The 17,580-nt window shown below is 38.4% G+C and overlaps 1 protein-coding gene across 16 annotated transcripts in view; it reads left to right on the forward strand.

Annotated features, from left to right (window-relative positions):
* Window positions 1–17,580, forward strand: part of RIMS2 (regulating synaptic membrane exocytosis 2) — a 738,692-nt gene that overhangs the window by 523,880 nt on the left and 197,232 nt on the right. For 14 of the 16 annotated variants that reach the window (XM_067537367.1, XM_067537370.1, XM_067537364.1 and 11 more), the window contains one exon: window positions 922–1,038. In XM_067537367.1, coding sequence (XP_067393468.1) covers window positions 922–1,038 — 117 coding nt within the window. The remainder of the gene's footprint in view (window positions 1–921; window positions 1,039–17,580) is intronic. The other 2 variants (XM_067537355.1, XM_067537357.1) reach the window with 1 other exon arrangement.

Below are 17,580 nucleotides of genomic sequence, written 5' to 3' on the forward strand. Positions count from 1 at the left end.
AAATTATAACACAATTGTATGAAATGTATGCATTTTTTCCTGCATTGTATGATAGTCTTTTCTAATAAACTATGTGAACATGCAAATGAAAATATTCTATTGCATTTACCTGATAAACTTTGCAGTTGATAGTACTATTTTCCTTTCTTCCTACTACTGATTGATTTGTTCTGTGGTGCTGCAGAAGCAGTGGGGTCATAGGATACCACTGGTTATCAGTGTTCATGTTGAATGAAATATGGGTTAATTCGTGGCCCTACTGAAGTCAATGGTAAAACTTCCATTAAGTTCAGTGGAGCCAGGATTTCACCTACTATAATAATTACTTGTTGCTATTGAAATGTAGAAAATGTTTAATTAAAATACATCTTCTTCCTTTAAACTCCTAGATTATGCTAATTAAGTTGTCATGCTGCTACTTCATTGAAAAACTAATATCTAGTGATTTGTACAAGTGATAATTTGCTCAGCAGGCTTAATTTCCCTTAGTAGTCCTCATTTCACTCCATAATAGATTGCCTCTGCCAAATATGGCAAAACACCAGCCCTGTATTTGATGAACCCTGGAACATTCTAGTTCCCTACAATAAATCTATCAGTTAGAAAACAGACTCCTGCTACAATGCATCACTCTATAAGTACAGGCCATTTTGATCAATATAATGGCTCAAATCTCCTCATGTGCTAAAGTTGCAATATCTCTGTCACAAAGGTATGCCTTTTCTCTTTGTAGTAATGATAGCCATTATGTCAACAATTCACCGTGAGCCTTATAATTATGTGACAGTACAAGTATGTGAAAGATAGACATGTTCAAGCTTTTTATAGCTGACATTTTCGTTAACAGAAAAATTTTACAAATCAGTATAAGGACATGGTTCACTTCTCATCCTAAGACTTTGATGGCTTTTATGTCCTCAGTAGGAATGTGGAACAGGGACCTCGAGGGACTCGATCTACTCCTGCACATTATAATACCATGAACCGAATGGATAGACATCGTGTAATAGATGACCACTACTCCCCAGACAGAGAGAGGTAAAAATCATATAGGAATTAGAAACATCTTTAGTTTATAGTCATCACAAGTGAGTTATTTCAGTGTGATATTTTAATCCTAAATTCAGGTCACTAAAGTAAACAGAAAACACACAGAAACCTACACAGCCTCAGAGTTCCATAGATGATGATATCTCTGTTCTTTTTATTGGTCTAATATTTAAAATTCACAGTGTGTACAGAGCTGCCTGAACTTCCATCTTGTTTCCTCTTTGAAAGAAAGAAAACAAAAATATCTCTGAGGTGTATCTGTTACACAAGCAGCAAGACTGATTCTCTATACATTTTATTTTATTTTGACTATTTTTATTTTTTAAACAATGTTTGTTATTTATTGTGATTGTAAGATCTCCAGACTGGTGTATATGTTGAAAAATATGTAGCAGCATACTTAGTTGATAATTTTCATTGATATGTGGAAATTACATAAAAGGCCATATTTTGTACTCAGTTTTTGTGAAAAACTCCCATTGGCTACAGTGGTGGTAATGTGCATTTAACAAAAGTAGAATATGGTACTAACAGTTCTTATCTGTTCTTAACTTTATGAACCATTTACCCCTAAAATAAGCTACGGTGCCAGTCTCTGAGATCAGAATTGAGCCCTGTGTATTTGGAATGTACATCTCACCATAAGAGAAACATTTCAGCCGAATAGGGCTTCATAAATCGTGAGCAGAGACACATCATCCTATCTGAATTTTAATGAATTGGAAGTGAAACACAGTTGATAGTCGGGTAGTGGAGCTCATTTTGCTATATTACCTGAGGTCTCTTCTGCCTTCACTTTAAAAGAAAAAAAAAGTCTCAGTGCTTACCACCTCATTGGCTTTGGGTCATAAAACAAAAAGAGAAAGCATTTATCTCCCTTAGTTTTAAAATACTCCACCACTTGCATATGTTTTGTGCATCAAGATGGCAATGTACTCGTCACAATTGTACAGGAAAGATTGCCAAATACTGTAGCATTTGTTATTTTCAGATACTAATAAGCAATACAGATATATTTTTCCATCTTCACTAATCATATGTTGTGGGCACTTATGTAGTTGATGTATGCCAAGTTAATATTTTTGCAGACTATTAGTAAAGATGGGTCATCTCATAAGTGATATCAAAATTACATAACTGAAGTTGTTAATTGTAATAAAATTAAGAATTTAGGAAACCAAGTTATCTTATGTTAAGTATATTGAATAGAAAAGACCACTGTGTTTTAAAAGGATATTAATGCTATGGTTCATAAATGTGAGGCAAAAAATCTCCAGGCAAATTGAAAATCATAGTTACTATTATAATCCATGCAAAAATATTAGGAAAAAATCAATATTGGAAAGTTTTTTACATAACAGAGCAAATGCATAAAAGTAAAATATTGAAAAGCAAACAAATCTTTTTTATCTTTGATTTCTAACTGTATTTGTTAGAACTACACATAGGTTGTAAATTTATCTTTCAAGATTTCTTGTATTAGAATCTTTAACTGGGTTTTGTAATTATGCCATCACCAGGAAAAACATTAATTAGCTGGGTGCTGAGGCCAGTTCATTTAATTTTGATGTCCTAAAGCAATGAGCTCAGGATTCTAACTGATAAATGTCTTTTTTTTAAACAGGAAAAAAGCCCGAGTGATCTCGGGTGTTATTATATAGTCAATAATCCTGAAGCTCTGACTCTTTGAAGCACCATATATGGGTCTTGTAGCAACTGTTTCCAGGTTTGTTTGGTCTCAGGCACAGTGCTCTTCTTGCCATCTTACACACACACACAAAGCAGTTCAGGGATGTTGAACAGGATCCCTCTTCAACCCTCCAAGCCAACACATCCTGCTTCAGTCAAATTTGGGTGGGGAAGCATTAATTAGATAATGGATATTTTGTTAATAGATGTGTCAGAAAAACAAGAGTTATGACAGTATGCTTTGATGTTGCACTGGGATGTTTGAAGCGGTAGCATAGTATTGAATCAATACAATGGTACTCTGTACTGTAATCATGCAACATCATGATCCAAACCTGGCAGTAGATTCTCAGGATGCTGAATCTTAGTTTATCGCACTCAGGAATTCCATTAGCTGACAGAGTGGCTCACCAGATCTGTAAGTCTGAGGATTAATGATTTTTTTGGTTGCATGTTTGTTTTATGAAATTCTTGAATTTTCATATGTGGCAACACTTGAAAAATTATTTTCTTGTTTTTTCCATCTCTAAACAAATACTGTTCTGTATTTATAAAAAAAAAAAAGGGGGACAATACCCACCACATAGATCTCTCATGTCTATCTTGTATTATTAGCAGTATATCCTAAACTTTTAACCATTTAACAATTTCTATTGTGAAATACATTCTCTAAAGTATTAATGGCTGTGAGCTACTAGAAAAGGGGAAGAATAGTCCAAAACCTTTCACAGTTTAGATTTTTTTGCATACCAAGCAGCAGGAATGTGAATGGGAGAGTAATTAAAGAATCAAAACAATAGTATTGAACATATTTTAGATATTCTCCTTGTGTTCTATAGTCTTTATCTGTTCACACTAAATTCCTGGGGTGAAACTCCCATTGCCTTAAGTGGAGCGAAGATTTCACTCCTGGACCTGATTTCTTATTTTGTTGGTATTGCACTATTCCTGCTGGAAATTCTTAGTTACTGTTGAATAATATACAACTTTGCCAGATATAGTAGGGAAATGTCTGTCCCGAAGTTGGTAACAGAACTCCTGAGCGTGATCAGCTCCTGACACAGCTGAATAGCAGCATAACTTTCAGAGGAACAGTGGCATACCATGGGTCTCCGGCACCCGGGGCCCAAGCCTGCATTTGCACCCCCCTCCGGACTCATTGCCCTTCCCATGCAGGGCAGGAGGGGTCCCCGGTTCCTATCAGACAGCGCTGCCCCCCAGCTGCCCAGAGGAAGATGGGGTCTGTACCTGTGGGGAGAGGGGGGAATACGCTGCTTACCTCTTCCTGCTTCGGGGACTTCTGCGGTTCATTGTGGCAGCAGGTACCCACCTCTCTCACTCCAGCCCCGCAGCTTGGTGCCAGCTCGGGTGGGGCGGCCTCGCCCCCCTGCTTGGGGGGGAGGGTGCCAGGCCAACCCTTCACGATATGCAGGGGGTAGGGGGCACAGGAGGCTCTGAGGGGTGCCCCCCGCCGGCTGGCACCTGGGGACCTGGCTCCGCCTCTCCTCTCTGTACCCCACTGCAGAGGAAGGAAAAATTCTACATTTTTGTATCGTTAAAGTCTTTCTTCTTGCTGCAAAATTATCCTGAGTTTTTCTCACACTTAGCTGTAAATAACTAAATGCATGCTTTGCACTACTATTGTTTTGATGGCTTAATATGAATCCCTAGGGGTGCATTTACCTGCATCGCCCCATGGGTACTGGGATCTGTTTAGGAGTGCTTGGGAAATGGAACTCATCTGCATACGTTTCTCACCCCACCTCAAACTACTCTTCATTACCCGACTAAACTGCAGGTGTGGACACTCCTCCCTCCATGAACCTTGCTTGTTTTCTGGAACATTCAGTTTAGAGTTCAGCTAGCATATCCAGCACTACGGGGCTACCCTGCTGCTGCCACATAACATAGGCCCAGGATTTGATGCTATATAAGACAAGCTGACTTACTGTTTGGAAGGCAAACATGAATTGGAATGCTCTTTAGCCCAGGCTGTGTGGTTCACAAAAATCATATGAAAAACAATGTATTAAGAACATAAGACTGTCCATACTGGGTTAGACCAATGGTCCATTTAGCCCAGTATCTGGTCATTTGACAATGGCTCAGATGCTTCAGAGGGTTTGAAAAGAACAGGGCAATTTATCGAGTGATCCATCCCATCATTCAATCCCAGCTTCTGGCAGTCAGAGGTTTAGGGACACCCAGAGCATGAGTTTGCATCCCTGACCAACTTGTCTAATAGCTTAACTATTATCTACCGTAAACTTATCTAATTTTTTTTTTAATCCACTTATACTTTTAGCTTTCACAATATCCCCTGGCAACAAGTTCCACTGCGTGTTGTGTGAAGAAGTACTTCCTTCTATTTGTTTTGAGCTTGCTACCTATTAGATTAATTGGGTAACCCCTTGTTCATATGTTACATGAAGGGGTGAATAACACTTCCTTATTCACTTTCTCCACACCATTTATGATTTTATATATCTCTATCATATGCCCCCTCAATCATCTCTTTTCGAAGCTGAAAAGTCACAGTCTTTTTAATCTCACCTCATATGGAAGCAGTTCTATACCCCTAATCATTTTTGAGATGGGGCGACCAGATATGCACACAGTATTAAAGATGTGGGCATACTATGGATTTATATAGTGGCATTATGATATTTTTTTATCTTATTATCTATCCCTTTCCTAATGGTTCCTGACATTCTGTTGGCTTTTTTGAGTACTGCTGCACATTGAGGAGATGTTTTCAGAGAATTATCCATGATGATGTCAACATTTCTCTTGAGTGATAACAGCTAATTTAGATCCCCTCATTTTGTATGTATAGTTGGGATTATGTTTTCCAATGTGCCTTACTTTGCATTTGTCTATGCTTGAATTTCATCTGTCATTTTCTTGTCCAGTTCTTCAGTTTTCTGAGATTCCATCTCAGTCAGCTTTGGACTTACCTATCTTGAATAAATTTGTATCATGTGCAAACTTTGCCACCTCATCATTTACCCCTTTTTCCAGATCATTTAGGATTATGTTGAGCAGCATTGTGAGAATTCATGATGCCCTGGGCCAGGCAGGAAGTGGTTGACTGGGTTTTTCAAAATCTGGAGTGGGGAAAAAAACAAAACAAACAAACAACACACATCCTGTAATATCCCAGAAAATACACTATTAATATGACAACAGCTGCTGATGTGATGCTGCTGCTAAATGATGTGCTTAAAGGTGGAGATGAGCTCTTCAGCAGCCCACAAGGGCCTACTAAGGACACTAGGGATATTTACTTTTAGCAAATTCCACACCTCTGTTCTGGAGTCACCTCTCACTGCAGATATTACTGCTCACAGCCCTGTTGCATATGCTTTCTCTTTTCCATTGAGAATCCCATTGCAACTGGCAGGACTGGTGCACTATTGTCCCCTCTCTTCTCAGGGACCTGAAAGCAATTAGGGATGGTAACAAATAAATAAAAGAAGAAATCTAAGTAAAAATGGATAATATTGAGACTAATCTCTCTCCAGAAGATATGACAGTAAAGACAAAACCGGGCAATTAGAATCCTCCAACAAAAAGAAGTCTTTGTCATTGTTTTATTTTTTAAAGAGAGAATTGAGAGGATCTGAAAAACAGATCCAGAATAAGAAGCAGAAAACTTGTTTGCTTCTTAGAAAGAGTAAAATGCACCACTATAGGAAACTTTGTGAGAAACCTGCTAAAATCTGTCTTTTCCATAGATTCCAAGACCAGCAGAGACCATTGTGATCATCTAGTCTGATCTCCTATATAACATAGGACATAAAATATCCCCAAAATAATTTCTAGGTTATATATTTTAGAAATACATTCATATTTAAAATTAAAAATTGTTAGTGATGGAGAATCCACCACAACCCTTGATAAATTGTTCCAGAGATTAATTACTCTCGCCGTTAAAAAATTATGCTTTATTTCCACTCTGAATTTGTCTAGCTTCAACCTCCAGCCATTTGGTCATGTTATAACTTTCTCTGCTAGATTGAAGAACCAGTTATTAAATATTGGTTTCCCATGTAGATACTTACAGACTTGTGATCAATCCATTTACCTTCTCTTTGTTAAGCTAAATAGCTCTTTGAGTCTATCACTATAAATCATGTTTTCTAGTCCTTTAATAATTCTCATGGCTCTTCTTTAAACCCCCTCCAATTTATCAACATCTTACTGAATTGTGGGCACCAGAACTTGACACAATATTCTAGCAGTGGACACACCTGTGCCATATATAGATGTAAAATAACCTGTCTATTTCTACTTGAGATTCTTGTTTATGCATCCAAGGACCGCATTAGCTCTTTTGGCCACAGCATGACACTGGGATCTCATGTTCAGCTGATTATCCAGCATGACCCCCAAATATTTTTCAAAGTCACTTCAAAGTCTTTTCCAAAGTCCTGTAAATATGGTCTACATATTTTGTTCCTAGATGTATAGTTTTACATTTAGCCATGTTAAAATGCATACTTAAACAATTCACCCAAAACCTATAAAACACCTCTCGAGACCACTTCCCCAGAACTGTCATCTTTCACTTCCTGAATCAGAGATAAAGAAAATATACTTAAGTATGCGTGGGTAGAATCTATCATCTTCTAAATCACTTCCCATAGCTCCTTCAACCCAGACTGTAAGTGATATAAATGAGAGTTCTGAGGACAGAAAACTTCCTAAGAGAATGCAAAATGAAATACTTTGTGCTATATTCTATGAAGCTGAGACAAGAACTTCATAGAACTGTGGTTTTCTCCCTGGACCTACTGGGAGACCTAACGAACAAAAATGGTTCAGCCATTTTGCATTGTTTTGCCCATGTTAAAAATACTTACAACAGTTTTTTTGAGAAAGTCTAATATCTCATGCTTGGAGCAGGGACTTGACGTTTGGCTGCTGGGTTGCCATGATGTCAGGGATATGCCTTTTGCCATCTTTGTGAAAATTCACCCAAATTTGGCCAAGTTATGAGACTTTGAAAAATCTCAATATGCACATTATTAGTAAAGACTCTTTAGAGGTTAGCAACTAAATTCTCATGAATATCCATCAATATTGTCCATGCTTCATCCCAGAACTGCAAAGATAGAGCAGAACTTTTCCTAGAGTTGCTCCTACTAGCACTTAGGGGCCACTATGGCACTGGGCATAGGAACTGTGACTGATGAAGATAAAAAGAAATAATGAATAACCACACATTCAGTGAGAACTGAGTGAGACAAGGATCCTGTATACTGAATTAGGCAGGACTCCTCTGAAAAAAAAATAGTATGTGATCATGTAATTAATGACTATATTATAATGCATACACAAAGGGTGGTGAATTAAAGGTCCAGGCCAAATTTATTTTGAGCATTTCCAAGCTGCTGAGTGCTTGACTTTGCAACCTTAATATTCTGTCCAAGTAGATTTTTGTATGTAATTTCCTAGGTTTTTAAAATGCAAGCTGAAAAAAAACAAAAATTCTAGCACATGGAACTATAATGATACGCACATATCACTAGGATTAGAATATTTAAATCCACAGCACAGACCTTTGTCACTTGAGCTACCAGGGTAACGGATAGCAGGAGTAGGTTATTTTCTATGCGGGCAAGCCACTAGTGGGAGATGAAGTACTTATTCACCAGTGTGTTTCACAGCTGACAGCAGAAGAATGTTGAGATTCAAGAGTTATAACTATTCCAGTTTCTGGGAAAGTGTTCTTTAATGGTTACAGACTCTTTAGCTCTTGACCACACCAACCCTGAACTCCTGACTCCTTCCACGTGTCCTCATTCCAGACCCAGTTCCCCTTCCTGCTCGGTTCCATGTGCAGGCACAGCCCCTACTATCCACCTCCCTTCAGGTACATGTCCCAGTCCTTTTCTTTAGTTCCACTTACCAGTCCTAGTTCCAGTCCTCCACCCTTCCCCAGCTTCTCAGCTCAGTCCCTCCACCATGTCTCTTTGTCCCAGTTTCCTGCCTCACCAACCATTTAGTCGTGGCTCCTACCCTTCTGCATCCCATTCAGCTGTTTTTCTCCTTCTCCTTGGGCTCCAGGAAGAGCTCTAAGAGCAGTTCTCCCAGTTCACAGTTCCAGTGCCCAATACCACAGCAGCTCTTGAAACCCAGAAGAAGCAATTGCAGGGAAAGCCTGTCTCAACTAGTTCCAAGATTCACATGAGCTCTGTAGGGATGCCATGTGTGTAATCCGGCAACACATGGAAGTTGAGAGGGGATGGAACAGACTGAGTACATGAAATCTTCAGAGAATTTAACTGCCAAAATCCAAGAAGGCTCTGTTGAGCATGTTTAGAGACTAAAACTTGGCCAAATTTGGATGGAATTTCATGGGATGGCAAAAGGTATATCCCTGACACTCTAAATGTTCTCTTTTTAGAATTCTGGTTTTGATGGCATAGTTGTGCATTGGGATTTAATTTAAATTTGTTTATCTTTTCCTTTTTTCGGTAAAAGTTATTTTTAACATATTACATCATAGAATCATAAAAATGGAAGGACTATGAAAGGTCATCTAGTCCAGCCGCCCACACAGAAGCAGGACCAAATAAACCTAGACCTACGTTAACAGGTTTTTGTCTAATCTGTTCTTAAAAACAGGTATTCCACAACCTCCTTTGGTAATCTATTCGAGTACTTAAGTGTCCTTATAGTTGGAAAGCTTTTCCTAATATCTAACCTCATTCCCCCTTGCTGCAGATGAAGCCAATTATTTCTTGATCTACTGTAACCCTTCTGCCAGATGGAGTTCCTTTTCAACAATACAAACTGAACTGGCTCAAGCCCCCACCCAGTCACCTGGGAAATTATACACCACCCCCGGGTGCCTCCAAAAAGTGATACTTCCCCTCTCGCAAGCACAGAATCTGAGTATAGAAAGAAGACTTTTTAATAAAAGGAAGGAAGTACCTCAGCATTAATTTGGGAAAACAGTTCAAGCAGCATTCATCAATGTAAAACCATGAGCAAAACCTCCTCCCAAGAGTACATTGGGCCAGTGTCCTTTGCCTCTCCATTCTTTCTCCCCCATACACCACTTTCAGTTGTTCTTGGTCAGTGATGACCCAGAGTTCAAAGAGAATTCTGAGTGAATTCACCTCCCACTGTGGCTGGGGATGAGGGAAGGAAGAAAGCACCTTACTTGCCCCATAGGCCGTCACTGCTGCACTACTCACCACTCTGCCGGCTGCCCTTCCAGCCACACTGCCTGCTGTTCTGTTGGCTGCTCATTGCTCCGTGGAACATTCTGTCAGTCGCTCTCTGCCAGTTACCCTACCAGCCGCTCTGCTGCACACCATTACCTTCTGCTACCACCTGCTTCTCTGCTATGACCTCTGTAGGTCAGTCTCTTGAGGTTCCACCCATCTCCCTGATTCTCAGCTCTCACTGATTTTCAGCTCTAGCAAGCACTTAACAAAACAAAAGAATGGAATCTTAATTAGCTCTGTCTTTGAACAGTGGGAAGGGAGGTTGAACCAGGCCTGGGGCTCATAGGCAGAGCCCTCATTTCTAGGCAGATACCTGTCCTCACCCCCTATCAACTTTAACAGGGCTCTGGCATCCAAGCCCCTTGCTTAGCCAGTTCTGTTCAGTTGAGAGTGATCTCTCCATCAGGACAGGCTAAGCATAGTTCTGCTACCCTTTATTCATACAATAAGGGAAACAACATTTCATTACCTCTGCAATTAGCACTAAAGTGATTTGTAACCCTGCAGTGATCATTTGGGCAAAGCACTCCCATCATGCTGAGCACCTAGGCAGGGTGGGTGTGCTCATGCAAATACAGTCTGGTCCTGAAGCCTTTTGCCCACCCCCAACCTCCAGCTAGTTCAGCAGGGGAGAACTCATTCAGACCCTGCTTACATTACTTTCTGTGGAAATGGAGAAGAATTGATCACCATCCTCTTTATAACAGCCCTTAACATAGAATCATAGAAGTGTAGGACTGGAAGGGACCTCAATAGGTCATCTAGTCCAGTCCCCTGCACTCAAGGCAGGACAACGTAATAACCAGACCATTCGTGGCAATTGTTTGTCTAACCAGTTCTTAAAAACCTCCAATGACTGAGATTCCATAACCTCCCTAGGCAATTTGTTCCAGTGCTTAACTACTCTGACAGTTAGGAAGATTTTCCTAATGTCCAACCGAAACCTCCCTTGCTGCAATTTAAGCCCGTAGCTTCTTGTCTTATCCTCAGAGGTTAACGAGAACAGTTTTTCACGCTTCTCTTTGTAAGAACCTTTTATATACTTGAAAAATGTTATCATGTCCCCCCTCAGTCTTCTCTTCTCCAGACTAAACAAAACCATTTTTTTCAATCTTTCCTCATAAATCATGTTTTCTAGACCTTTAATCATTTTTGTTGCTCTTCTCAAGACTATCTCCAATTTTTCCTGAAACGTGGCACCCAGAACTGGACACAAAACTTCAGCTGAGGCCTTATCACCACAGAGTGAAAGAATTACTTCTCGTGTTCTCGTATTTAACTTGTGATCCTTTGTAACTCTCAGATCCCTTTCTGCAGTACTTCCTAGGCAGTCATTTCTCATTTTATATGTGTGCAGTTGATTCTTTCTTCCTAAGAGGAGTACTTTGCATTTGTCCTTATTGAATTTTCATCCAATTTATTTCATACCATTTCTCTAGTTTGTCCAGATCATTTTGAATTTTATTCTGTCCTCCAAAGCACTTGCAACCCCTCCCAGCTTGGTATTATCCACCAACTTTATAAGTGTATTCTCTATGCCATTATCTAAATCATTTATGAAGATACTGAACACAACTGGACTCTGGATCAATCCCTATGGGACCCCACTTGATATTCCCTTCCAGTTTGACTGTGAACCACTGATAAATACTCTTTGGGAATGGTTTTCCAACAAGTTATGCACCTATCTTATAGTAGCTTCAGCTAGGCTATATTTCCCTAGTTTCTTAATGAGGTGGTCAAGCGAGACAGTATCAAAAGTCTTACCAAAGTTAAGATATATCACCTCTACCACTTCCCCCCTATCCACAAGGCTTGTTATCCTGTCAATCCTGGTAGGTTGGTTTGACATGATTTGTTCTTGATAAATCCATGTTGACTGTTACTTCTCACCTTACTATCTTCTAGATGTTTGAAAATTGATTGCTTGATTATTTGCTCCATTATGTTTCCAGGTACTGAAGTTAAGCTGACTGATCTGTAATTCCCTGGGTTCTTATTTCCCTTTTTATAGATTTGCATTATATTTGCCCTCTTCCAGTCCTCTGGAATCTCTCCTGTCTTCCATGAGTTTTCAAAGACAATTGCTAATGGCTCCGATATCTCCTCAGTCAGCTCCTTGAGTGTTCTAGGATGTATTTCACCATGTCCTGCTGACTTGAAGGCATCTAATTTGTCTTAGTAATTTTTTATTTTTTTCTTTCCCTATTTTAGCCTCAGATCCTACCTCATTTTCACTGTTGTTCACTATGTTAGACCTCCAATCACTACTAACCTATAATATATTTGAAGACTTTTATCAGGCCCCCAGTCAGTTTCCTTTTGTCAAGACTAAACATGCCCAGGTGTTTTTTAGCCTTTCTTCATAGATCAGTTGTTCTAAATATTTTATCATTTTTGTTGCTCTCCTCTGGACTTTCTACAGTTTGACCACATCTTTCCTAAAGTGTGGTATTCAAAACTGGACACAGTACTCCAGCTAAGGCTCACCAGTGCTGAGTGGAGCAGGCCAAGTGCTTCCCACGTCAGACATACACCCCTCCTGTTAATACACCCCAGAATTATATTAGTTTTTTTTTTGTAACTGCCTCACATTGTTGGCTCATATTCATATTCATAGTGTGAAGCACTATAATGCTAAAATTGTTTTTAGCAGTATTACTGCTTAGCCAGTTATTCCGCATTTTGTATTTGTGCATTTGATTTTTCCTTACTAAGCATAGTACTTTGCACTTGTCTTACTGAATTTAATCTTGTTGATTTCAGACCAATCCTTTTGAATTTTAATCCTGTCCGCTAAAAATGCTTGTAACCCCTCCCAGCTTGGTGTCATATGCATATTTTATAAGCATATTCTCCACCTCTATATCCAAGTCATTAATGAAAATTTTGAATATTATTGGACCAGCACAGCAGGTTAGATCCCAGGATGACCAGGATATATCCTTTCCATTGAGCAGCAAAACATTGATAGCTAATATTTGAGTGCATTTTTTCACCAGTTGTGCACCCACTTTATAGTAATTTTATCTAGACCACATTTCCCTAGTTTGCTTATGAGAATGTCATATGTGGGACTTTGTCAAAGGCTTTATTAAAATAAACATAAATCACATCTACTGTTTCATTCCTCCCATCCACTATGCCAGTAACCCTGTTAAAGAAGGAAAGGAGGTGGGTTTGACATGATTTGTTTTTGAAAAATCCATGTTGGGTATCACTTATCACCTGTTATCCTCAACTGCTTGCAAATTCATTGATACATGAATATTTTAATCAGCCAGATACTTGTTATATATTTAATTAGTTACACATTTAATTTGTAAACTTAATTAAAGATAGTAAAAGGATTGTTACTAAAAAAATGGAGGTTACTAATGTCACTAATGTAATTAGTTCACCAATTAAAGGAAAAATAATTGGGATCACATTGGAAAATGTAGATAAAGAAACTGAGTAAACAATACGTGGCTACAACATGTTTTTGGGTTCAGACAGGCTCTGCTTTGTGAAAGCAGCAGACAAAATTGGCTTTATGCCACCATTAAGCCCCACAACCAGTTCCTGGCCTGTTTATTGTAGTTTCTAGTGGTTGAGGGTCTTCAGAATGCAGCAGTGCTCCAGCCATGCCCCCTTCCCAGAGCATGCCCCGGCTCACCACCTCTGCGAGTGGGGGGGCAGAGCATTACGCAGTGGCATAAGGCTGGTCAGAAAGGAATGGAAAGGGAAAAGAGGATAATTATTTTCTAAGGACCCAGTTCTGTTGTTAAAAAAAAATCACAGGAATCAAAGGCAGATTTAACTCTTTGCAATAGAAGAGCAGAAAGAAGGACAATAGAGTGCAATACAATCTTTCAATATTAGTGTGTGTGTGTGTTTAACATTTGTGTGTTCAGACCTGGAATTGGTGGGTTGTGTGATTGGTCACCTGAACCACATGGTATGGTTTCTGTTCCCTTATAATACCTGAACCTTTATAAAGAAGTGAAGTGCCTGACGAAATATTTTGGACCATGTAAAGATGTGGGGAACATTGTAAGGAGTTTATGCATAGCAGGAGATAAATGAAACCAGGACTTTTTAAAGATACAAAGGGAGTGAGGCAATATCTCTTATTGGAACAACTTCTGCTGGTAAGAGAGACAAGCTTTCAAGCCACATAGAGCTCTTTTTCAGGTCTGGGAAAGGTACTCCCAGCCTCACAGCAAAATGCAAGATGGGACAGATTGTTTAGCGTAAGTAGTTAGCACGTATTGTAAGGGACCAGTCAAGGTAGAGTGGCCCCTTAACACCTCTGGAGTCTTAGGACAAAAAGAGGTACTTAGTAGCTTACATATTGCTGTAACAAGCCCTAAAACCATTGTCTTTGTTCAGTCCATAATTTTTAGTGTCTAGCAGAGTAATGAATGTAATGGATTTCCCAGGCTCATCTTTTGATAGGGTTGTTTGGGACTGATATATCAAATATTGAGTGATAGCTTTGTGAAACTCATTATCCTTCCAAGTTACTATGCACATTTTATTTGTAATGTTAACAGCAGTTTATTATATGTATTGTAGAAATCTAGTAATCTGATTGACTTCCTCAGAAGGAGGACTGTCAAGACAGTGACTGTGATGTGGTGATGAGGAAAATGACATTTTAATCTCTGTAATGTTGCCCTGAAAAAATTCAGAAACTCATTCTAGTATATCTACTATATCTAGTATATCAAATAGTTAAAAGTTATCAGTGACCATAAAACTAGAATGCTTAACATTTAATGATATAGTCAGCTAGTAATTGCTTGGTAGTAGGGCAGGAGTGGGTAGACAGTGTAATAAACATCCCCATCTCTTACAAATTGAGAGCATGGAAACACTCCCACATGTGCTTGCCATCACCCTGAGAAATCGGCATGTTTGTTTTATTCCCACCCCTCCCCCCATTGTAAGTTATTTTAATTGTTAATTTTCTGTTAGAGCCCTCTCCTGCAATTTACTACATGCTGCACCCAAGCATAACCCCACTGAAACTGGTAGGGCTGTGCACGGGTGCAGCAATTGTAACTTGCAGGACTGGGCCTTAGGTTATAAACTGATTTGGATGTTGACTATGCAATCATATGTGTTTCGAAAGCACTGAGCACAAAGATTTCATGCATTATTTCAATAACCTCATATAGCTGCTGTAAGGAGCATCTACTTTTTAAAGCTTATGTTATGGCTGCTGGCGTATTTTATCCATGTACTTTGTCAGAATGGAAACCTGGAAAGCCTGGAAAGTATGCTATGGGACTTCAAGGGCTACCTTTAATGGATGTGTCTGTCTGATTAATGCCGAATCACTTATTATTAGACAAATAACAAGTGAGAAATACATGAATTTAGACAAAAAACAGTTCCATAGTAATTTCTTTTTTCTGTATTTCTGATAAAATTGGCCTGTATTTTTCTAAGATGGGCTTTTACAATGTCAGTGTGCACTATGCTGTTACTGATATGGGAACATGATTTTGAAAATCTACAAAATCTATTTTATATCAGTTTCTGATGGAGTAGTAGCCTGTAATATACTCCATGTTGATAAAAATAAGATATAATGATTTGGTATTCTCCTGACAGACAAGCCTGGTCCTGTGAGGTGAAAGACAGTTTAGTCTTTATGCAGGCTTTACTATGACTCTCTTCTGAGACTTGCAAATCATGCTGCATTGCACTAAATTGTATGTAGTTGGTTTGTGGTGAGGGCTATTGCCTATTACAAAGTAAGGTGAAACCGCCAAAATGAGATTCTTGAGATGAAAGACTAGTGCCTGATCCATGACTTTGTCCAGGCTTCCAAACAGTGTTACTGAAAAAAAAGTCACCTTGATAAGACTGGTACTGAACTGGAAAAATCTAGTTTTATCCACTCTGGCCTTCAGAAATTGAAATAGACATCTGAACAGTTAGTGCTCTCATCTGGGTGAAAACACAGTCACTCACTAGAATGATCCTGTAGCAAAGAAGCATTAATGGATGTTTGCTTAAACTGATTCTGGAGGGCATAACCATATTTAATACTACTTTTCCTTTTCTTCTCAACATTGCACATAAATCAGCCTGACTGTTATCTAACAATATTCATTGCTCTCTTGCTGATCCTTTATGCCTTTAAAATCAAATCTAGGAATTATTCTGCATTTTTTGTTCTTTTTTGCAGAGAAAAATATTAAAATCCAAAATATGTATCACAGCAAATATTTAATTACTCATTGCTAGCTGAATCTTTTTTTCTCCATTTCTATCTTTAGTTTATTCATCTGTGAAGTTGCTGTAAGATGTTTCAGATTATACTCAAATAATTATTAACAGAATTTTTACGAGAGTGCAAAATTTTGAAAGAGTAGAATCAGTTAAAGCAACCTTTGCCTATTTATGGTAGAATTAAGGAAGATTATTAGAAACAAGTTATTCATAAAGTTAATTTCCTTAATTTTATTTACTGATCACTTATTCTTCAAATATGATCATTAGTAACTTGTAAAGGATCTGTGAGCATATTAGACATCACATGTTGACTAGTGCGTTTAATACTACATCACTTCTGTGCATTTTTTATCTTGCTTAACCAAATGTTCATAAATGCCATTTTTTGATGTCATGCCGCCATAAAATCAAGACAGTTTCTTTTTTTAGATTTAACCTGACACTGTCAGCATGTATGTACACAATGGTCATCATGGCGGCATAGCATATTTATTCATGTTGTTGAATGATCACCCCCCAATCACGCATGTAGGGGGTAGAATTAGAGGTGATTGGGAAAACCTGGAATTTTCAGATATAGTCAGGTACTGGGTTCTGTGTGTGTGTGTGTTTTAGTTTGTAGGCTATGAAAAACTGCTTTAATGTTAATGACCCTAGCTTCAAAGAAGCCATGCTTAGTTACACCAGCAGAGGATAAGGGCCTCTATTTCTCACTGTTGTAAACACCATTAGGTTGGAAACAAATATATATTTCCTTACTAATTTTTCTGTATATTTCTCACATCTATTAGTTTCCTCTTATAGATTTGTTCAGGATCAATGAACTTCTTTTTGTTTTCAAATAAGCATTGAAGATTTTGGGGGGGGGGGGGGGTTTGGGAAAAATATTTCTCATGTTTATAAAGAATTATATGGATTTAAAATGTTTTTGAAGGGTAGGTAATATTCTGTTGCAGTCGACTTTATCAGCATTACTTTAAAACTTATTATTTTTCTTGATGTACTCTATTAAAATGCTACATGGCCTCCTATATTATTTAAACAATAATAGGACAATGTGTTAAATCCATTTGACATAAAAAATAGTACGTCACTTTTTAGTAAAAACAAGCTGTGGAATTATTTTAGTGTTCTCTTTCATGAAGTCTCCCTTCACAGTTCCTTGATTTGAAGCATGTACCATTATATGCACTGACCCCAAGAACTTTTAGCAGTTATTTTTAAGTACACCAACTGCAAGCGTATAGGTGGAAAAGTATGAAGACTAAACTAGAAATATTGTATTAGCACACATTGAGATCTACCATTCTTTTTTTCTGCTTCTTTTCCTTGTTCCTTATTTTTAGGGCACCAAAAGTTCTCTACAGAC

The sequence above is a fragment of the Emydura macquarii genome, unplaced genomic scaffold (genome assembly GCF_026122565.2).
Source record: "Emydura macquarii macquarii isolate MOO-44397 ecotype Brisbane River unplaced genomic scaffold, CSIRO-AGI_Emac_v2 contig_383, whole genome shotgun sequence".
Classification (NCBI taxonomy): domain Eukaryota; kingdom Metazoa; phylum Chordata; order Testudines; family Chelidae; genus Emydura; species Emydura macquarii.